This window comes from Rhopalosiphum maidis, chromosome 3 (genome assembly GCF_003676215.2).
Source record: "Rhopalosiphum maidis isolate BTI-1 chromosome 3, ASM367621v3, whole genome shotgun sequence".
NCBI classification, from domain to species: Eukaryota; Metazoa; Arthropoda; class Insecta; order Hemiptera; family Aphididae; genus Rhopalosiphum; species Rhopalosiphum maidis.
In genome coordinates this window covers 42,690,203-42,715,055 of record NC_040879.1, presented here as the reverse complement: position 1 = coordinate 42,715,055, position 24,853 = coordinate 42,690,203, and the positions used below count along the sequence as shown (strand labels likewise).

General features: G+C 25.5%; 2 protein-coding genes across 2 annotated transcripts; both read right to left on the bottom strand.

The window, feature by feature from the left end:
• Window positions 1–4: 4 nt before the first annotated feature.
• LOC113555744 (sodium channel protein Nach-like) lies at window positions 5–7,274 on the bottom strand. Its single transcript, XM_026960266.1, has 6 exons — window positions 7,177–7,274; window positions 5,724–5,927; window positions 3,395–3,557; window positions 3,130–3,272; window positions 743–896; window positions 5–247 (listed from the first exon to the last, which is right to left on the bottom strand). Exons 1-6 carry the CDS (start codon window positions 7,272–7,274, stop codon window positions 5–7), a joined length of 1,005 nt encoding a protein of 334 aa, XP_026816067.1.
• Window positions 7,275–10,391: 3,117 nt separating this feature from the next.
• LOC113556564 (pickpocket protein 19-like) lies at window positions 10,392–24,734 on the bottom strand. The gene is made up of 10 exons (XM_026961593.2): window positions 24,557–24,734; window positions 24,268–24,471; window positions 18,494–18,653; window positions 16,869–17,011; window positions 15,626–15,782; window positions 14,403–14,697; window positions 13,282–13,335; window positions 12,509–12,644; window positions 10,984–11,105; window positions 10,392–10,523 (listed from the first exon to the last, which is right to left on the bottom strand). Exons 1-10 carry the CDS (start codon window positions 24,649–24,651, stop codon window positions 10,399–10,401), a joined length of 1,491 nt encoding a protein of 496 aa, XP_026817394.1. The 5' UTR covers window positions 24,652–24,734; the 3' UTR covers window positions 10,392–10,398.
• Between the last annotated feature and the right edge of the window lie 119 nt (window positions 24,735–24,853).

Sequence of the window (24,853 nt, the reverse complement as noted above, 5' to 3'; positions counted from 1 at the left end):
TTCTTTAGTCGGCACTCGCTGAAACAGTTGTCTCGGCGTTGCTCCTGGACGACGGGAAGTTCTTCGTTTTCGTCGTCCTCGTCTCGTAAAAGAAACATTTACGATCCTTTTCGTCGAGTCGATGTAGTGAATCGTCTGCCCGTATGTGACTCACGCTCACCGATATCCGCGACGATTGGTTCAGTTCGCTGTACACCTTGTAGCTGCTTGAAATGTCTGGGAAGTCCTCGGGCGTATGTATCATGATCTGCAAGCAAATCGATACCTAAGTTAATTAAAATAAAAATTGAAAACATTTAAACCGTGATCACGTATATAACTACAAAATTTTTGAAAAAAAAAAACAAACATAAAGTGGTTCAATCAATCTCAAGTTATAAGTTCATAAAGAACTAAATACCCATGTTTTCTTTTCGTATTACTGACTTAACTAATATGATGCGTACAAAAAGTAAGCATAAGTACATGCTTTTTAACATCAAATATTAGGCGTTGATTATTGATAAATTTGAGTGCGTATGTGTAAGTATATAAAATATAAAATATGAATTTCGCCGTTTTTTTTTTTTACAATAATCACACACACACACACACACATACACTATTAGGTGATGAATGTGTACAACTGCACAAATCTAGATGAAACTAGTTTTATTATATGCACATAAAAATGTAATGTTTTGCCCATTATATATAGGCTATAGCGTCCCCGAGTTTCGATAACGCGACCATGCAGTATTACGTTATATCCTTTGGATCGCTTGTCGTTCGGAAAGTATTCAGTGATCAAACTCTTCATGATCAACTCGAGTCCGGTCATCTTGCCCGCAACATTGTTTTTGAGCGGTAACAGCTTGCCGTTTGGTTTGGCAATCGGTGGGTTGAATTCGCTGTCACTGAAAATAGTGAAAACCACAAAACGATCATAGATACTATATAATATAATGAAATTTAGTTCCTTCAAAATTTAAAATAAATATTTAAAAAAATATACATCATTGTAACTATTATTTTGATATAAAAACCCGAATTAAAAACAGATTTCAGGTATAACGTAAGTGTACATCATATTATTAGATAGGTAATTAACTAAAGAATACTCTGAATTATCATTTAATAAAATGAAAATAAAACAAGAATTTCTGGAATATCGTATATTTAACATTATGTCTTCTTTATTATAACCCTTATACTGTGTATTTTTCTAAATAAAAACATTTTGGACTTTTTACGTAATGTAATACTGTATATTGTATAATGTCTATTGTCTATACATGTTTAAAAAGTGATTTAATTGCTATATAATTTTAACATCCTTTATACTTCTAAATCATAGGAGCGAATGATACATTTTTTTAGTATATATTATATATGATATTTATATAATTTATATATATTATAATCAAAATAAACAACTATTTAAAACTATATTTAATACTTTAATTTAATTTAATTTAATTTATATTATAGCTGTTAATTGTGAATAACGGGTTTAATTATTTATTTTAGTTAAAATGGTCGTTATTTTTTTAATTTTATAATACAAATATAATACGTAAGTATTACTGTTTCAACTATAAGTGTTTAACCAAATCGTATTAGCAACTTTAGATAATTTTAATGTTAATACCGTATATTTGTACTAATAACTTATATCTATAGGCTATAACCCATACTTTATGCTATCGAAATATTTTCAGTTAATATTTTTAAAATTAATGTTAACATTGTATTGGTATACTAGGTATTAATATTTTTTTTAACTTTTTTCGTAATAGTTCGTGTATTAGAAATTTCATTGTTAAATTATGATGATCGGGCCGTGGTAACTGGTAATAAAAAATTAATATTAGTAGGACTATATAGCAGGAATGACTGATTTTACGGTTACATACGGCACAACTTAAATGTGTTGTAACTTTGTAAATTCTGTATTTTATTAATGACTTTAAATAAAAGTTGCTCTTTTAAATCATAATAAATATACCTAAAGGCGCCTCGTCGCATAACAGTAAAGTATAATATATAATAATGCCCGATACGATTATGAACTATAAAGATGTATTTTAATTTATTGTAATTTGCAATTCATTATAAATAATTTATATTGTCATCGATTGAAAATACCAAGTTTCATTAGAATATATTATAATATTATAACCGTTGATTTCTGTGCTAAATTCTAATATAAATTGAGTATATGCAGTAGGTACAATTTTAGTATTTTCGTTGTAAAATGCTCATCAGTTGTTGTCTGTTGATGCCAAAAAACACATGCCTATATACTATTTTTGGTGGCTGGATGTTGGCATATTATTATTCAGTATGCACATTATTTAGAATTATGCCATATGGAAATTCGGGAACATTAATAGTAAAGCCAATTGCCAATATTGTCATTAAAAAAAATACGGGTTCAAATTTCACAGAGGCTTTTTTATAATAAGAACCTACTTGTTAAATTGTTTTTTACTTTTATGTTTTACTTGATATATCAATATAATAATTGTGTTAAAGTATTGCTGTTATAGAGTTTTGATACATTGAATATATCATATACGTAATATGTATATTGTGTAGTGTATACGTACACCTGTCAGCTATAGCCTATAGCAATTTAAGAACGGTGTTATAAATTTATAATTATACTTATATTTACCATTACCAATACCGTACACGTACATTGCTATTATATCATACATGGCATACTGGTATTATACTGCTTTACTAAATACGAATAAACAATAGACATAGGTATAATATAACACTATATTGTCTATATTAATACTATAATAGACAATAGTACTAAATAATTGCTGAGTCGATGCTAAATTAACTATCCAGTTTAGTGAAACATTTCTAAACTGAATATTAATTTCTAAAACCCTTTAAGGAAATATTATTTTTGCAAATATTTCACGATAGTACAGGTTATTAATTTAACTACCTATATAATACAGAAATAATATATTAAACTAAGAGTACTACCTATATATATATAAAAACATAGTATTAGCTCATTGATTGAATATTGACAAATCAAACGTATCAAAAGAATAACGGATGAATTGAAACAAGACAGAGTAATACATATTTTGATAAATTATGATGTTATTATTTAGTATTTACTTTGCCATTCTTTCCGACGTCTTGCTGTTGAACGAATAACAAAATCCTTCTTCGGTTCTTTGCAGTCGTAATATATCCGAACAATTGAAACCGGTGCCTCTCCAGTAACACGTATCAAATACCTCGTCAACAGTGGGCATAAGCTAGAACGCATCGCGACAATGGATGATATAATTATAAAATTAATAATAGTAGATAATGGTGTTAAATATATATTTGCGAATTATACTGCATATAATATATAAGATATAACTATAAGTATTACTTTCAACATGAGATCGGAGATATTCTCTGATGGAAAATCAATCAAAACAGCGTTAGTTTCAGCGAAGTCTATAAGATCTTTATAGTATGGATATTGTAAAATTTCCATAACGTATAACGAGTTTTCGTATTTTTTTTTCAATTCTGGTTCGTTTTCGTATTTACTAAAAACAAACCATGCAGGCGATACAGTGTAGTTATTATTATTTAATTTTATGTTTGTATAATATAGAATATTAGTCATTAAAGTCTATTATATTATAGACATGCTGTGCAATAATTATAACTTTGTTGTCATAAACATAAATATAACTATTATTTACAAAAGCGTATTTATAGAAAAGCGCGTTTAAAAGTTATAGTTGTAATACATATTTTTTGTGTATATATCGCCAAAACCATTTTGGTATTTTAAATTTTAAACCGTTTGAACCAAAAGCGTCAAATAAGTACATAAAATCATCATTCGAAAAATATTCACCGTCGTGATTTAAGTTAATTAACACCATTTTACTTGTATACTTGTACATAATTAACACAATATTATGAATATATTATGCATTGAGTATTATCGTGTTACGATAAATAAGTGTGATATAAACAGTCTTGTTATAATAGGTACGTCGAAACGATAAAGTTCGATATATAGGTAATAAATAATATTCAATAAGGTACGATACAATAGCATTAGCTGTATTATATGAAAATAATATCAATGGTTTAAGGTTTTATAATTTATGTCTAATATATAAACCAAAAATGTAAAACATAATTTTTACGTATAGAAGCGTCCAAAATATTTAATTAATTAAATTATTAGTTTTTAATTTTTTCTAATACATTTTAATACTGATCTATTGAACGTTTAAAATAATATATTTTTTACTACTAATGTTTTTATTGATTAATTTTTTTTTTACACCCAATTATCTTCATGTCTAAATAGCTATATATTATGTCAATTTGTTCTAGATCGAGAAAAGTGCCATCAGAGTTTAGACTCACGCGGTACACACAAAAAATACACATCTGTCATCATTTTAAAATCAATAAATTCATCACTCATTTTTTATTCATAATCTTATATGAATATTTGTAATAATAATTTTGATTAAAATATAATTGTTTGATATTTAATAACCTTGGTTACCAAAAATTTAGACCATCTTTACTTTTTTTCTGTAAAACCCGATAAACTTTTATTTGTTCTGATAAAAAGCTTGAGAATGTAATTCAAAATCCATCAAACATTTTAATTATAGCATTTTTTTTTAAATATTAATTATACACATGTATGATTTTTTTTATTTAAGCTCTTATATTTTAAAGTTAAAAAATTATGAAAATGTCGATTTTTATAGTTAAGTTTTAAAAATTGAATACAATGATGTTCCTCATACAAGCTTATCAAAATTTATAAAAGAAAATTTTTTTCAAAAAATCATAAAATTTCAAATATCCATAAATATAGTTCGATATAAAAATAGTTTGAAAATAATAAATACAATTTATTGAAAATGCTATTTCAAAAATTTGGTAAAAATTGAAATATCTACAATTAAGTTGATATTTTTGGGAAGACTGTATTTTTATGGAAATTTATATTAAGTTGTATTAATTAAATAGGTTATTTTGATTCTAATTCTATTGAAATCTAAAAATATCTAGTGCATTCAATACTTTGTCATTCTAAAATGTATTAAACATATTGTAACATTATTTATAAATAACTTTTATAATTTTATAAAAATAATAAATAATATAAAACAAAATATATTTAAAATTTTTGTGATTTCTATTAAAAACAAAAATTAATTTAACTACATGATTATAAAATTAACAACTTTCTAGTAACTGCATATATTGGAACGAGTTTTAAGTCATTACATTAAAAGATACTTTTAAAAATTTAAAAACTTAAATAAGCGTATAACTTGACTTTTTAATTCATCAATTGCCTATCCCTTATAACTTAAATATCTTATATAGGAGCATAAGTAAATTTATTATCCCTTTTATGTTCGTGACGTTCGTGTTTTGTGAGGAATTTAACATTCTCATCCTATATTTACAATTATAGTAATCGTTAATTAAGTTTTAGAAGTTTATATAAAGTCATATATGTTGGTACCAAAATCAATAAATTACATGAATAAATGAAAAAAATTTATAAAATGATGACTGACAAAACTGACTGATAAAACTAATTTTATTTTAAAATTTACAATTGTTTTATGTCAGTAACGTATGTTAAGATATAGTACAGTACTCAAGTACCCATAAGCATCTGTTACTTATATTAAAATATCAATAAAAAGTTCAATTCATACCTTAAAATCAATCTTTTAGCCTTCGAATAAAGAATTTTGTTTATGGAACAAATTGTTACTGCCGGAAAGTCGATTTTGCTAAGGGGAAATCGAGGATCATCCACTACGATTTGCATCGACGAATACGAGAAAGTTTTCCACGAAGCGTACAGATGAACAAGTATAGTGACACTAGCGACTGCCATCAACACTGCCCACAATAATCTATTACAAGATATTATAAATAAAATTAGAAAAATTGTTAATAATGTTAAATTAAATAAAGAAAAAAATTATTTCGTAATAAATTTATAACTCAAATTTACAATTTTCAATTAAAATTAATATTTAAAATAATTTTCTTAACGATTTTTAGACTGCCTTGTATAAATAAATAATATATGTATATAGGACAATGACACCATTGGGTACACATCTCACGCGGCATTTGTTTTCATTGTATTAATAAGTTTATAATAAAAAATATACAATAGCTACACAAATTTTATGGATTGTGAATATTGTCTCCTATAATCTGTAAGATTGTGCAATTATCCATAATATCATTGCAATTTATAGGCTTAATTGTCAATACATTTCCATAATAGACACGACATAAATATAATAAAAGCATTTCTAAAAACTGTTGTATAGGTATAAATGGTATAATATATTAATATATATAGATATTAACTATTGGACTACTATACTTAGATACTATCACGGATAATATATATATAACTATATACAACATCGAAAATATATGCAAAATAAGATATCATATTTAAAATAGCAATGACTCGATTAATTTGAATTTTGGAAGAAATTCATTGATTTGTTAAACAAATTTTTGTATAAGAAAATAGCTTTTAAATTTTGTAACAGGCTTGTTAATAGACCAGTCCAACCATGCGCATATAATATACTATACCTCGTAATAGTCGTATAATGTCGAATTGTCGATTAGTTAGGTATATGAATAGACTGAATTAATTGTTAATTCGGATTTCGGACAGAGATAGTTATTATTAACCCTTTCACTGCTATGGACACACATATGCGTCCTATCATTTTAAAAATCAAGAAAAGCTGTTATCGATAATGTGATAATATCATTAAATGGTAAATAACTAGACAAATTCAAAGAGACAATAAAAAAAAAAATATATGATAAATATTAAAAAAGTTATAAGTAAAATAATTTATTTGATCTTCCAGGGTTCCCAAATTTTCATTATTTGATAAACTGAAATAGTAGTTCATTATCGACTATTTGGGAACCAATCACTAACTTAATTAACTAATATCTGCTAAAAATGTTACTAGAAAATTTTTTTTTATTGATAGTTATTATTTGAACTATAACAATATTTAAAATAATACGAAAAAAAATATTTAAAATTTAATCCCAGCACAGCGCTGTGAACTGGGAAAAAATAATTCAGTACGGAAAGGGTTAAATTGTAGTTTTTACCTTTCCCAAGGAGCTGCTTCCTTGTGGACGACGTACCGGAGACCATGCAATGAACTCTTTTCGCAATAATCGGTCCAGAATGTTTTTACAGATTTCATGGCGGTAGGATAGAATCGTTAGTATAAAAAGGTGTACCTATTGATAAATTGTATATTTTATAATGATTCGAACCTAAACATTATTTATAGGTATAAGTACAGTTACTAAGTAGGTACTAGTAAATACAAATATCACCGCTGGTCGCGGACCATTATATTAGAAACGAAATAGTGACGGTCAATATGTTACACAAACAAAGGTCATGCCCGTAGGCCGTATTACATTAAATTTATTATTAATTCATATTTTTATTTAAAAACTATGTTTTATATTTTATAAAGAAAATATAATGTATGACGATTATACTATGCAATATAAACAAATATTAAGATCAGATATGACTATACTATACTTGAATTATTATTACCTTTAGCAATTATTTCAAATACGGTCGATTTTAATCCAATGAAATGGAGGCGTAAACCAAATACCAATATTCAAACAATTTCGCAGTTCTGTGTGTAGGTGTTTTTCGTTTGAATCTGATATGTTTATTGCTTACGGTAGTATAATAAATCTAAACCGTTTTTACGGTTCGGATTTGTATATTTGTTTGACGTCTTGGTTAAAATAATAAATACCTGTATAATATTTTTTATATTATTATGAATATTATGTGTAAACTGTTCATAAAAAAAGACAATTTTTCAATAAACATCGAATTAATAATTTACAATAAATTTTTCTATCAATAGAAAAGCTATCGTTAATTTTTTAAACAGTTGATTCAATATTAATAAAGGTGTATTTTACGTATACATAAACCTCCCAACATTATACATATAAATATATAGCTATCCAACTTTCATTATATTAATATTATTCGTACTATTTTATATTACGAAAGTAAATGAATAGTACAATATAATATTAAAAAATGACGTAGTTATGCATATATAGAAGGTTTTCATGTCTTTCGTTTGTTTGTCATTTATTTATGTAGTTTTTTTGTTCATACAATCGTCAATCACGAACTATATAGTTCTCGCCTTATTCGTTAAAATATAAATACAAATTATTATTTAAATAGATTTTATGTTTACATTATTCAATGCGCATTTATATCTAAAGCAAACAAAGTAGTTGATCAACGCTCAAGTATGTGGTAAAATATTACATATTCGAATCATAATGACATAATGTTATGATTTTATTTTTTATTTTTTAAGTTTTATTGACTCTTTAGGTAGGTACATTTTCTACGGGGAAAAAAAATTCTTGTATATTGTTTAAAAACAAACAATTTATATGTATATCATATGTGTGCAGGTATACCTACATACTACGCAGTACCAAACAAAATGATATTTATATGATTTTACACATAGTTTTGCGGTTGGACCCTATTAATTAGTATCAATGTTTCTGTAGCCCGTTGCACATTTGTAAGACTGTAAGTCTGTAAAGTAAGCTAATTTAATAATTAAAAGTTCCGGAGCCAGCACGTTTTTAGTACAATCATTTTTCTCTTAGGAAAAACTCTCATATTTCAATAATTTTTTATTTATTATTTGAAATATGCAAATTTTATACTGGCCGTAGAGATGAAAATGAAAAGAACTGAAGACAATTTTAATTTTCAAAAAAACATTTGAAAAATAATCTAAATAAACTTAGTATCATGTATTATATTTTTTAAGAATATTAATAATACACTAGGTATATGTAATCTAGTGATAATCCAGAAAACAGGATAAAAAAATTAAATATTCTATGTTATGTAAAAGTGTCTATAATACTGGACAGTGGCATACTATCTAATTAATCAATTTATACGTTGTAAATTCTTTTTATCAAAACTACAGTGAATTATTGTAATGTTACTAGTGTTACTACTCGTATGTTAGATAATATAATTTCATCGATTTGTTTACGTGTAATTTGAAGAATTAAAACCATTATTAGCAAATTGCATTAAATTAAAGTACTTATTAGGAATAAGGCATTGGCTAACATACGTCATTTCAAACACTCACTACCAAAAAAAAAAAAAAAATTCAAAAATGCGCAAATTATGATGGTAGGTAAATCGTAGTATATATAGGATATAGCATCTATAATAATATTTTTGATACAAATGTCGATTAAAAAACATTTGAATAATAAAATAAATACTTTTTAAAAAGAATATGAGTTTATTTCTGTATTATTTGCATACATTAATTAAACTGTTCGATAATAATCTGTCTGCACCTCATCATACTGTTGCTATTTCAAAACATATTGCAGGTCATGTATATATATATTATATAAATAATAGGCATTCTAGACAATAATTCTAATAATTAAATGAAATATAAATAATAATCAATAACAAGTTATTTTTATAATTTAATATTATATTCTTTTATTTTTAATCCAGCATAATAATTCACTACTCATAAATTATAGTCGCATACTCGCGGAAGTACACTATTTTTTACTGTTTTCGTCTTAAATGTTGATTCTTGTGGTTTTCTTACAGTTTTATAAATTCATATGTCATATGTGTACTTACTGATAATAAGTATATAAATTCTCAATATTTTTGAGAAACATGCAAAAATATGCACAGCACAGTCAATATTATATAAGAAAGTGTATGATTAAAATACGATTTCTTTTAAAACATATATTTGAGCATATTCTATAATTTTATAGTTTTTAAAGTATATTTACTATTTTAATATCATATTTGGTCTTGTTATAGCATGCTGCAATACTCTTTATCTTTAGTTCAGTTTTTCGAGAAAATAAAAATGAAGATTTTAATAAAGAGTAAAGACAACCTATTCAATAAAAAATTTTTCTGCGTTTTCTTTAATTTTTTCAGAAATTATAATATTATCATTTACCAACCAGTAATAGGTACTAGTATAATATAATAAATTTAATTATTAGTTAGGTTGTTAGGTATGCAATAATAAATGAATACATAAACATTTCTATAACTTGTTTTGTATTTATCAATTGTATTTAAAATCATTTTTTTTTAAACGTCGAGCATATTTAGAAATTTTTGGTGCCTTCAAGCATATTTAAAAAAATATATTTCCGTGATTTTTAGTGTTTATAAATCTAAGCCCTTAATAAAATCGCTTAACCGATGTTACATCTCATCGTGATGGGTTGTTGACTGGTGTTTCAGTTGTATTTGTTGTAGAGGATTTGCACAATTACCAAGAATGACTTGTAGATGACGTAAAGGATTTCCACTATACTTACCAAGCTACAACCAAGAAACAGGCTAGCTACTCCACCGAACGACACTGTTGGACGTAAAATTATTCAATATTATTATATCATAACGGGCCGATTTCGATACATAAGTCTTACATAAGGTATTAAAAAGTTTTAGTTTTAAAAAACCATGATGTAAATATTTATCGGGATTGACGGTGATATCACAGTGCAAACCATTTTTAGACCTAAATTATGCGTTCCAAATTCTATACAAATTAAATAATTTATAGAAGAATTACTCAGATATTTTAACTTAGAATCTTCAAACACAGGAGGTTGGGTAGATTTTGAATATAATGTATAGCGTATAAGGTATAATTAATATATAAATGTTATATTAGGTACTTTTATAAAGAGTAAGAATAAAGAAACATTTTTTTAAATTTTTCAACTGGTTCTCTATAAGTGTAAGAAAAAGCGTCAAGCAATTTTGAGGTTATTTAATGTGTGATTTCATATTATGAAAAAATATAGTAATAAACCTACCCAATAAATCTTGAGTAGTATATCTCATGGATCGTCGATAGCTTGTAGCATAAAGTTCTCTATAATTGACTTCCAAGTATACATCGTATCTCGAAGATGACTGTTCGTTGTTAACAAATTGCCTAAAAATAATAATGTTATTTGATCGATTACGTTTATACTGACAAATATTACGTGTTACGTTAGATCCGCATTTAGTAAAATAATACTAATATAATAAAAAAAAAACTCAAATTTACTATCACAAATGGGACCATATTAAAATTAAATTTTTTTAATAAATAGCACGAAAATAATTTGTTTTAAATTTTTAATCAATTTTATCTATTCAGAATATTCAGAGAGACCTATAAAAGGCAAATTAGCTGCCGTATCAAGTATGAAATTTTTTTTATAGAAACTGTATACAATATTTATTTTAAGAAAAGCCATTATTAAAATTTTAAATAATATTGTTGCTTATACTCATAAGAAAGTGGGCAAATGGGTACTGATTTTCTATACATTAGGTTTCGAGTAAAAATGACAATGGAATAAGACAAGTGCTAAATTTGAATTTATTGTGAATGAAAAAAAGAATTCTGAGCGGAGACAGTCTGTCAACTTATCCCTATAATAAGTTTATTTTTCAAAATAGTTTTTGGAATAACTATTAAAGTAATTTATTGTACTATTAATAATACGATAAGTTGATTTAATTTTAGAGGAAAACATTACATTTATTATACTAATAGTATTTAAATATTTAATTATTATAATAATAAATATTTATAACACATTGTTAGGTTAGGTTATATTATTGCTATTAACTTTTTATTTAATAAAACCTTACAGTAAATACCGTCAAACAGTGTCAAAAGTTTTAAAGTATAAAATATCTTAAAATTATTCTTCATATTTTGAAAATGTTAAAGCGTGTAGTCAAATTCAAAATACAGGTATGCCGTATGCGTGAATGTTTTAAGTCCCCGCGAGACCACGATTAATGATTCTGAATTATAACAAAATAATTAAAATCGTCATTCATTAGTAAACTATATAATTTCGTTCAAATTTGAACTTAAAATATCTATGAAGAATAGTTTTGATTGTATATTATTTACGTGAAATTTTGTATTAAATTTTCTAATACCTTAGCTAATTAGCTACAAAAATTTAAGATGCATACATTAATGATCATGCCTATATATTCTTAATATTTTTATATAGATATAAGATCAAATTATGTGGGATTTAGTATTACATTTTTAAGAATTTTTACCCAATGAATATTTTTTTATCGTTATTTATAGAAAATAAATAAAAAATTATTTGAGCTTACTATATTGATTATTTTGATAATCTTGAAAAAATATAGATGTGCACATATTATAGATTGTGACAGTTTTGTAGAATACTAGAGTTCAATATTTTCAAGACATAATTCGTACATACACGTTTCTAATGTATCTCATTCTCTATAACGTAGCCATATCAATTGTCAGTAGTAATGAAGTATCGAAGTATTTCACAGTGATGTACTTACCTATTTTCATACCGAAGCTCAGTAGTATACGTCATAAACGAACAAGGCGGTCGGCAACTGCAGTTCATAGCAAATGGCATGCTCCATTTAGGAAACCCTGGTTCGTCTTCTGAAACTTGGGAGTTGCGTTGAAGTACTAAATAACGAATAATATAATATTATAGTGCGCCAATATAAAAGTTATTTAGTTATATTATATATAAATGTTCATTTTTTAGAAATACGTTTTGCGATACTAGCCGTACCTATGTACATACAATTTTCGATCGTACAAGTATTTCACATGGAAGGAACTTAAAACAAAATATAACTGTCAAATAGATTTGACGTATTTTTTAAGTCACGTGCAACTAAAATCGATACTATATTATTATTTAAAAATTCTAAACGATAAATACAAATAGGTATTATAGGTTATATATTTTTTTAATTGCACAAATTAAATGTTAATTTTAATTTATGCGTTTCTAATAAGAGGATTGGCAATGTACCATTTAAGTTATATGTATATTATATTCAAAATTGGCCTAACATTTTAACAAGTCTTTTCCAATAATATATAATTAAAACTTAGAAGTTATAAATTATTTATTTATGGGTATGAATTCAGCACATTATAATTAATGTTTTAATCGTTTGATTAAAATAATTTGAGTTGTAAACTTGTAACTTGTAAGTGGTTGTAACATAGGTAAATCCATACAGCATATAATTATAATAGATAATACTATAATAATATTTAATATATAATATCGTAAAATACACAGCCTTACTATCGTTCGCTATCAAACAAGGTATGTGTTCAATTCCGCAATGACTTCCGAGGCCTATAAAACAACATTGATACAATTATGAAAAATTATTTTATATAACATACAACTACAAAAAAATATATATTTTATTTGCTTATATTGTAGCAAGCTGAAATAAATCTATACATAATATATAAATATATAAGACGAAAATTGGTAAATAACACCATTCTCCAGTCAATGACGTATTTTACCAAAATGATTTAATCGTGCAGTTAAATTTTATAAAAACCACGTTTTAAACTTAAATGTACATTTTTACTGGTCATTGGCATCATTTACCAAGATAAGTGGTCAATAATATTAAATCTAAAATAAAACACTAATTATTTTATTACTTATTTGATTGTCTTACTACTTCATCTAATAAAAAGTATTACTGTATTAGGTTAATTGAAATTCATAAAGTAAGTACACAATATATTATTTATTGGTTTTATTTACAATTAAGATTACTATAATATTTCCGTTGCATTGCAAGCACATTATTTAGTGTTACAATATTTTTTATAGTTACATCGATACCAGCTATTCTTTATCCTGCGTAGAGTTATTTATTTATTTCCCTATCTTTAAATTCACCAGAATATAAGCGAAGATACTAACTAATAAACTAATAAACCATTTCATATTATTACTCGGGTTATAGCTAGGTAATTGGGTTTTCGCTCGACTATATGCTTTCGTTATGAATGTTATGATATTTAAACATTAAACGAAGCTTTGTTGCGTATCTATACACTTGACACTGAACGTTCTTAAATGTCGTTCACACCGATATAAATGAATTGAATATCAATCTCCAACTAAGCTGATAATTGACGTCAATAACCGGGGAATGTCTACATTTAAAACATTTACCAATTTTTAGCTAAATAACATCATTTGCCATTACTATGCTTACATCATTCATTGTAACATATTATATAAATATAACAACCATGTAGAATGTAGATTCCCCGTGGCTGTTTGTTACATTTATCGTAATTTCTAAATCATGCCAATTTTTTTTACTATAATTTATAAATATGTTTTTATGACATATCCGATATACATTTAAAAATTGTTACGACTCACTGCACCTTTGTACAATTTGAAAAAGTATTGCGTACAGTTGCATGCCTTGTGGATGGCCCTCATCCTACACTTGATGTAACACGTGTCCTCGTTGCTGCTCTTATGTAACAGTGAGCTAAGGTTCTTTGCCTTTGCTTTGTACAGGTAACATTGACTGTTCTCACTGTCGAGACGGTCGAGCGACTCATCCGCCTCCACCTGGGCCACGCTCACTGATATCAGCGAGATGCGATCACGTATGGCGTGCACCTTATAGGCGGTCGCCACGTCTGGAAAGGAGTCAGGGGTGTGTACCATCACCTGTAAGGAATAAATTACGGTTAACTCTACCTCTATAAAGTGTCTACTTCTAAGTACTTTTTTTAAAAAATAGACTTACAATTATTAATTTATTATTATGGTTACATGCGCACTTATAGGCGTTTATGTTATCAAAAATATTTTTACGGATAAATTATAATATACATTTTTTAACGAAAATATTTTTGATATGAAAAATAAGTACTAATACGTAGTATAAAGATTCATTTATAATAGTAGACTATTAGTAGTAGGTAGATACACTCTGTATTCTGTAATAATTCCAATTTTAAATGATTATACCATTATTTTACATGTATATAAGTTGATGACTTTATAACAAAACATATATTGGATAAAATGGTTTAAGAACACTACTGATGCAAAGCTCATACAAACATAATATAACGTTTATAATTAAGTAATTAAGTCGAATATAACTTTATTTAATTATATTCGGAATAGGATTTAGTTTTATATTGAAACTGACTTCCATATTAAATTAAAATTAAATAATTTCAGTATAAACACATTTAAATAAATTATATTTATTGATATACTCGTAATAAAAATAAATACCTAACAATTAGATTTATAAATTCTAAGCGGAGAAATTGATTTATTGGTTTTAAAAATTAAAATGATGTATACTTAAAATTTTCACCAAATATTAATATTAGCAGTTTAGCATTTTCTAAGCATAATATCATAATTTTCAAAATATTTTGACTCTTTTTATGTTATTATTAATATATTAATAATTAATTATTTTTCTGTTGATATGAACTATATAATATATAACTGTATATAACGATACTGAAAATGGCTATTTTTTATGAAGTGAATAATATTTAAATAGACGTTAGGCTTCAATATCAGTATACATACAACAATCACAAATATATATTGTAAGTACCTATTTACTTACGTTATAGCCTCTTCTGCGATCGTCATTTGGGAAAAATTTATTGCTCATATTGCTCATTATTAATTTGAGTCCGGTCTCTTTGCCCGCGGCGTTGTTTCTAAGTGGAATAAGTATTCCATCCGATCCGATAAATGGTGGGTTAATTTTGCTTTCATCACTATAATAATATATTATATTATACAAGAATATACTAAACGATAGTCATAATTCACAAACTTATAGGAAAATAAATGATTAATAAAATAAAAAAAAGTCATATTAGGTACCATTTAAAATTGTTAACCCTATTTATATAACGTGATAATATATTGCTAAAAATAATCGTATCTACACTTTTTCACGTAGGTAGTTAGATCAGGTAGGTGCGACAATAGTAAACATTTTATTATAAAGTTGGAAGAAAAATATCACAGATTTATAAAACAACTTTTTGTTTCATAAATCTGTAGAAATATGTAGATTTATTTATGCATATTTTTGTTTTCATACATTAAACATTTCAACGAAAAGTTTTTTCTTTTATAAAAATACAGTTTTTAATGGTTTCAAATGTACCATTAGATTATGTATATATATGATCTAAGCGTGTACATATCTATCTATATGAAAAACAGCTAAGTACCTATATATAACGATAGAACAGATACTTTGTAAAACACGGTATAATGTGATTGAAAAGTCTACTATAATAATAATTATAGTTTGATTCTATTTATTTAGTTTCTACAATAACTATTAACTATAATAATATTCGTCATATTATATTTTAAAGCTATTATTATACTTATATGTTATTAAGCCAGGTTCATAGCTATAATTGCGTCTAGTTAGTAGTTCCATCACTTCCATATATTGTATTCAGATTGGCTGTTATAATAGTGATATTCACTGACCGTGATTGATTGTGAGTTGAGCCTAGTTCAATTTTTGGACACAACACGATAAACGTACGACGTAGGTGTGAACCCGGCTTTATAATTTTAATGTATCAGACTATCAGTAGTATGAATACCATATTGTGCACAACTTAAATTATTGCTATATTATGATTACATTTTGCTTGTCCTATAATAGAACATAGACAAATGGACATTTGTTCAATCCATAGCTACATACAATATATTATATTGGGTTTATAATCGTCCCGTGTGGCTGTAACTAGAAATTCTTGATAATAAAAGCTAAAATATGTTATAATAAAGGCTCTCTAGTATCTACTTGTGTCAGTAGGGTGTGTACCTACTTTATACTCCTCTCGGCTGTTTGGCTGTTGAACGAATAACAAAATCCTTCTTCGGTACGTTGAAACCGCAGAATATCCTTGCATTTGTACGATATGCCTCTCCAAAAACATTTTTGAAATATGTCTTCTATGGATGGTGCCAACTAAATATCATGATTTATTTTCAATGTGTAGGAACAAACTCATCAAAAGATTAAAAATCAAACGAAAATATAATGAAAATAACTAAAATAATAATTTACATCTACGATCTATAATCTACTATTTGCAATGGAATAACACAAAACGTGCGCCCCCTGCAAAAATAAAAATAGCCTGTTGGGCTAAGGCTCAAGGGACATGGATAAAAATATATTAATGTATTTTATCGGATCGTGATCGATGTACCTATAGACTTATCTATTTGAAAAATGTTATTGTTCAATATTTTTAGATTTTAAACGGATTGAGGAATATATTGATTTTATAAAGATGTTTTTTTTTAAGGCAGTAAAAAGTTTCGATTTTTAATTACAGCAATTTTTCTTAAAAGAAAGGTAAAATAAGGGTTCTTTAAGGGGTCAGATGTAAAAAATTCCCAGTATTTTTCTTACTAATCGAGATAAACAAACAAAAAACGGGAATTTTTACGCAAACCAATTTCAAAAAAGTAATTTTTGTTTTTTTATGTAACTAAAAATAACAACCACAGATTCGTGAAATGTTCACCGAATGTTTAAATTAGTATTATCTATAAGTTTATTATATCATTTTCAAATTATTTCGACTATTTTTGAATTATTTATAAAAGTTAAGCATAAATCCAAAATAACTTTTTATGAGTGTCAGATGTTGTTATAGTTGCAGTTAAAAAATATTAAAGATATATAGGTATGATTTTTTCATAAGCATTTAAAGTTTAAATTTTGATGAAATACGTAATCTAAAAATGTATTATTTATTACAAATCCATAAACCATAAATACCTTAAAGGCAGTTAAACTTCAATACTTTTATGGCATAGGGATAGGATAGTCTCTTCCAATTTTTATATTTGAACCAATTTCATAGCCATCATAAGTAAATTAAAGACCACCTTAACTTGTGTATACCGACTATACTTATCAATACTGTATAAGTGTGCGCACAGGAGGGGCCGGGTGGGTCGTGGCCCACCCTGCGAGCCGTACCGAAATTTGTACACATAGTAATACATGATCTGAACATCACGATTTTTGATTTTTTAAATCATAAAACATTAAATAGGTAGGTGAAAATAACATTGATACTCAATGATAATAAATAATAATAAATTAAATGTCTTTAAAAATAAAAATTGATAACATATTACCATTACAGATTGCGAAATTTTGTATTTATTTAAAATTTAAAACTATGTTGGTTATTAAAATATTTCTTATTGAATTTTAAAAAAATATGTATCTTTTTTATCATATGAATGATTTATGCCTTAAATAGTGTGGCGAAAGTATGTAACATTTTAATTGTTTCTTCCATCAGAGTTCAGGTTTCTTAATCTTTATTGACTTATCCCACCCTGCCACAAATGTCTGCGTACGCCAATGCAATACTGTTTATAGGTATGTACGAGTATTTTTTTAAGTGTTTAACCTAGTGTGACTTACTTTTATCATGAGATCAGATATTTCGTTTAGGGGTATTTTGATTGTAGGGAGATTTTGTAGAACATAATATAGATTTGTGTTGTGTGGAAACTTTATCCTTCCAAGTGCCTGTAACGAATTTGTCCATCTGGTTCTTAAGTCGGAATCGTTGGGATATTTACTGAAAATAAATAAAAACGTAGGTAAACGCTATAGATGTATGTAACGTACCTAATTTTACCAACAGCCCACTTGTGATAGAATTGATTATTTAGGTATTATTAATATTTAATAATCAATGGTGACAGATATCTATAATACCTATATAAAAGAATAAAATGTATCTAGATATATTATTTCATAATAGGTACATCAGATATTACTCAAGTACCTAGCTATTATAATACTCCGTATTAATATTTTATAGCGTGGGAGATAGTATTTTGCGCCACAACATAAATTTAAGCATATTACAAAATGCCCTTTTATTTAGTTTTACGAAGCGCAAATTACATAAATATATTTTTCTTTAGATGTTTTTGGCACAAATGACATACGCGATACGTCCCATAGTATAATTATATTTTATATATATATATGTGTGTGTGTGTGTGTGTGTGTGTATTATTTCTTTATCAAACGACGCCCATTATTTCAAAATATATTAGTTTTTATATTAGTTTAAATAAATTAAGTTTTTTTTCGTTATAATTTTTAAGTTTTTACTTTTTTAATGATAGTATACATTTTTTGTTTCATATTATGAAGCAGAATATTTTTCGGAATATTTCGATACATAAAAATTAAAATTTGGATGAGTAGTGTAAAAGTTAATAAGTTAGAAGTATTTAAAGTTTAGATAATCGAAGTAGTAGACCAACATTTTGCGGGGTATTCCTATACCTACTTCAACTCTCTGCTCATTAATACTTATATAACTCATAAACGACATAAACTACTCGTTCGAATTTCGATTTTCATGTATTAAAATAGGTACCTACTTAAAAGTTAAAATAATATCCTGCTTCGAAATATACTAATGCTTCAAACTAAAATGTATGTTGTCGTTAAAAACCTTAAAAATTATAATGATAAAATATATAATTTGTTTAAAAAAATGTTGTTTTATTTCGACTGGAAATTATGTAAAAAAAATATTTTGTAAAACAAATATAGATTTCGAAATAATTAGTGTAGTTTGATAAAAGAATCACACTGTATATAAATATTTATTAGTAGATTGGTACTTATTACTTTAGTTTACATATATTAAAATTAAAAATATTATAATAACTAAGATAATCGTTTTTTACTTGTGAATTTTAAGTTTGAGTTTCACAGCTTATTAATTTTGTTGTATAAATTTTAATTATTTATTACCAACTAGCAAATGAATAATAATTTATTTGAACATAATTAGGTACTTTATTAGAAAAAAAGAAATGAAAAGGATGATACACCCACATTTGTCGCATTCGTCTTAAAAGTGCATAACATCAAATTTACGTTTGGCAGTTTACCTACGTTAAGCATCAATAATTTAATTTTAATTTAGAGTGAATCTACATATTATATGAAATATAACAGTAGGCATTTTATTTACTAAATATATATATCTGTATACATTGGTTTTTTTTTACGATACTCGTAGATCAGCATTTAGTGGAAACGGGAAAATGGACAACATTTTATATAGGTATTTATTTATGCAAAACTCAATAATTCAATGATTATCTAACATAAAAATCCAATATACAAATATAGATTACATTCTACTATAAGGTTTTTAATAGGTCGATTCATTCTAATATTTTTAAATTTATTAACATAAACGTGAACTGTTGAACGTAAATTTGTTATGCTACGCATTTATAAGACGGATCACGAAGACAACAAATATGGATGCAGCGTCCTCTCAGTATCATCGCAACCAAATAATTTGTTGCATCTATAAAATAGAGACATATTATGCGATATTAATAGGATAATTAAGTAAACATTGAAAAATGATGGCCAACATCAGCGTTTGATATTATGAAATAGTTATCTATTTTGAGTTTTATATCTGTACATGTACAAAATAAATAGATCTACTAATTACTAGACTTAAATAAATGATAACAATTGGTTGTAATAAAAGCCATAAATACATGGATGTAAAAATAAAAACTAATCAACTATTCAAAATTTAATAATTAACTGTATGCAATTACCCATTTAGCCACACTTATTAAATTCAATAAGTCATTGCATTCAATGCTTACATCAAAAAATGTTTTGTTTATTCTTCAAGTATAATAATTGTATAATGTGCATATTATGTATTTGTACTATGGTTATGTGATCAGGTTGGAAGATACACTATTCCAAGGCTGGGCAAGTTTACAATATTTTTAACTCGTTAAGTTAAGTTATTTTGAAAATAATAAAGTTAAATTAAGTTAAAAGTTACTCATATTTTTTTTGCTAACTCGTTAAGTTAAAAATTAACTTTAAAAAAAAAAGTAACTTAACTTAGTCTAAAGTTCAAAATTTTCTAATTTACAAAAATAAAAAATAATATAATAATATTGTTTATTAGATAGTTTTTCTTTACTCTCAAGAAAATTACCAGGGAAATTTAAAATGATACATCAAAGATCTACTAGCTACCCATAAAACCTGATTTTCTAAGGTAAATCCTAAAATTTAGAATTATTCTTCAGACAAAAATTAACTTAGATATATTTAATAATTATAGGTTAGGTTATCTTATATCTATTTTCTAATTATTTTGTATCTTTAAGATACAGTAAAATAGATAAATATAAATGAAGATAAATAACTCAACCAACATGGAAGAACTCTATTTCTAAATCTATAACATAAGTATATTTTTATACAAGGCCTAAAATTAGGGTATTTTGCTAATGCACACCTTATTCTACACATTAAAATATTTTAAAATAATAAACACAGACCTAGTGCACAATTCACATGCCACATATATCTTCGTTGCATAATTATTTTTGATATTTATTAATAATTAGTAATAATAAGACAATTTTCTATAAAAGTCCTTGATACATATATGACTAAACATTTTAAAATTAAAAACAAAATAGCTTGAGTTGATATACATATTATAATGTGCTAAAAAGTTACTTCCTACTGTTTAGTGTTTATCAGTAAGGCTGTGAATTTAATGTACTAATAAACCTTAAATAATGCATTTAAAATGTTAAAAAAATCCAATGTAAAATGCACTTAAAATTGTTTTTAATCTTTATATTTATATTGATATTAGTATATTATTATATGCATAAAAATGCATTTATTTAATAAAATTTGAATAATTTGAATTTTGATTTTAAAATTTATTGATTCTTTAATAATGCTATTTGCCGGAAACATTTTTATAATTTTTTAAGAGGTTTTCAAAGATATTAATTAATGAAATTTAATTAAAAATACCAAAAAATGAACTAAAAATTAAAAACGTAAAAAAATGCAAAATAAAAGTTTCGTAAATGGATTTTTGTTTCATAATTTAAATTACACTGAGTACCGCTTAATGTGATCACATTAATTCAGAGCATTTTGATTCTATTAACCGGTTGATTCCATAAAACATTTTTTTGTTGATGAGTTCATATCCCTGTTTATATTTATACGTATGTTTAAAATTAGATTAAAATAAAATAAATTTAAAATCAAGTGAAGAAACTATCTACTTTTGATTGTACTTGAGAATCTACTATATAATTTCATTTTCATATAAGCCTGAAATTAAAATCCATATTAAATTAATATAATATATACATGATTTTTAATTGCTTAAAAATAAATAAATAATAATGTATGTACATATTGTACCTATAACTTTTGGAACTGAAAAGTATCGTTTTTGACATATTTTTGAATAGCTCCTTTTTATCTTTTTTAAAACAATTCTTGTTTCTTTTTAGTGAAAGTTTGAAATACCATTAAAATGATAAAAATGTTCTTAAAAATGATTCAATTATCCGGTACTTGTTGATTCTAATAAAAGGTTAATTTAACCATTAGTAACATAAGATATGGTTTGGAATTTTTAATTTTGATTCCAATAAACGGTTGATTCTATAAACCAGTGATCACATTAAGCAAAACTCATTGTATATACTTACAAAACTACGTTTCACAATTACCAAAAAAAAAAAAAAAAAATGCATTTTCCTAAAAATTCACAACTCTATTTATCAGCTATCCGGTATTGGCAGTTTTATATACCTATATCATAGATTATATTCATATGTCATATTATCTTTGATAGTATAGTTAGCAATTAGCATTGTGACTACGATAGTTATACAACAGTTCTGCTAACATAGATTGGTACCACAGCATCCAGACTTTATGCGGTAAAATGTCGTTATCGGCAGACGGTATTAACGTAGAAGTGAAGTAGAACAAACAACACTAACACAGTACAATCGAATGGAAAAAAAAATTGAGAATTTCCATTGTAGTGAGGCTGTAGAAATGGACCAATTTTAAATGAATATATGTTAATTATATAGTAATTTTCAACCAATATTGAATTTTAATCAAATAAAAATTTATAAAAGCCAAAAAACATATTGCACACTTTTAAATTTGCTACTGCACATAGTGTGTACTGCACACAATTTTAGGCCCTGTTTTTATACATTATATATAACTATCTACTTTTATAATATTTCAAAATGCTAAATAGCTTAATATATTTTATTGTAATAATTTGTCATTGTTTATTAATTTCCAAAATATTATCTAAATAAAAGTTAAATATTTACAAATTATTATATAATAAATATTATTAACTTATAAGTACTATTAACAATAATTATGTTTAGAAATTTGCTTATTATCAATACCTGGGTATTGCAATGATGCCATATTAACATGTTATATAATTGTAATGAGTCATAAAAATAACGTTTAATTTGATAATTAGGTAGTAAGGCTAAAGGTTAGCCAAAAATTGATTGACATTAGTCAATAGTATTTATTTTTTATGTAGATATCAAATCGTATATTATATAATGGTAACCATGGCAATTTTCAGAAACATACAAATGGCATATAATACAAATATATTACACTAGATAGATATATAAATTGAAATAAGAAGTTTAAAATTAATTTAATATTATTCCGATTTCAGTAAAAACATTTCAATTTTAAGATATGATAATATATTCTTTCATAATAATTTAAAAATATAAACAAAACAATTGCTTTATATTTAATTCATAATTTGGTGTAATTTATGATGCTTACAATAAATTATTCAAAATACAACAATTTTAAAACTAACACCAATATACAAAACAGAGATATATCTGAAATTAGTAATTAATTATCAAATCAGTAATCTCTAAAAATATTATTTTGTGTTGAGCTTAGAATGCTTAGATAATAGATACCAAATATGCTATTTTTCAACACCATTTTATGGGTTTTTTTTAACAAATAATAAAATTCCTGAGAAAATAAAAAACTATTTTTAAAAATATTTCCTTTTCTAGGGCACTTGGAGACATACAACTAATAGCTAACTCCCTTTTTTTTTTGAACAAATAAAATTTATTATTTAAGTACCAATCGATACATTCTACTTCTAACTTTAGCAGTTGAAATATTATTTAATTATATAATTTTTCCACAACTCTAATCTACAGTTGTATTTTATCAACCAAAATAAATTATTGTTCAGCTTTACTCGATAAACATAATTTATATTTTATGTGAGCTTGGAATACTTAAAGAATTAAAAAATTAATTGTATATACTTAAGGACTAAATCGAGAGCCTTTGGGTATACGATCTTGCTGATAGGACAAATAGTAACTGCAGGAAAATCAATCTTGGTGAGTGGATAACGAGGATCATCAACAGTGATTTCCATTGAGGAGTAAGAATACTTCTCCCAAGATGCTGAGACCAAAACAACTATAGCAATGCTGGCTACAATCAACAACAGTACCCATATAAATCTGTGTACAATTTAAAATCATTTTAAACCATAAAAAATATAAGTTATATAATATATCTATCACATCAGTCAGAATAATTAGGTACCTCATCAATGGTTTTTCGTCTTTCTGAATAATATGCCTCAAACCATGTATTGAACCATTTTCACAGTAGTCAATCCAAATAGATTTTAGAGTCATGATAAATAAAATATTTTAATATTGTTACATAAATATTATTATATTTGAATTTAAAAATGTATTACAAACATTAGACACTAGATATGTGTTAAATGTTACTGGGATTCAAATACAATATGAATGTTGAATATCAATAGTTAAACATTTATGGAAGGGGCGTGGGAAAGATGATATTGTTCGATAAGGAATGAAAACAGTTCAA

Excerpts from the sequence above, each read along its gene's own strand:
- LOC113555744 (XM_026960266.1), bottom strand. The coding sequence starts at position 7,274 with ATGAAATCTGTAAAAACATTCTGGACCGATTATTGCGAAAAGAGTTCA. Across the intron at positions 3,273-3,394 it reads TCTCCGATCTCATGTTGAAA|CTTATGCCCACTGTTGACGA; the intron begins GTAATACTTATA and ends GATGCGTTCTAG. Across the intron at positions 248-742 it reads AGCGATCCAAAGGATATAAC|ATCATGATACATACGCCCGA; the intron begins GTAATACTGCAT and ends ATTTGCTTGCAG.
- LOC113556564 (XM_026961593.2), bottom strand. The coding sequence starts at position 24,651 with ATGACTCTAAAATCTATTTGGATTGACTACTGTGAAAATGGTTCAATA. Across the intron at positions 13,336-14,402 it reads CTTTTTCAAATTGTACAAAG|GCCTCGGAAGTCATTGCGGA; the intron begins GTGCAGTGAGTC and ends GTTGTTTTATAG. Across the intron at positions 12,645-13,281 it reads TTGTTTGATAGCGAACGATA|TACTTCAACGCAACTCCCAA; the intron begins GTAAGGCTGTGT and ends TTCGTTATTTAG.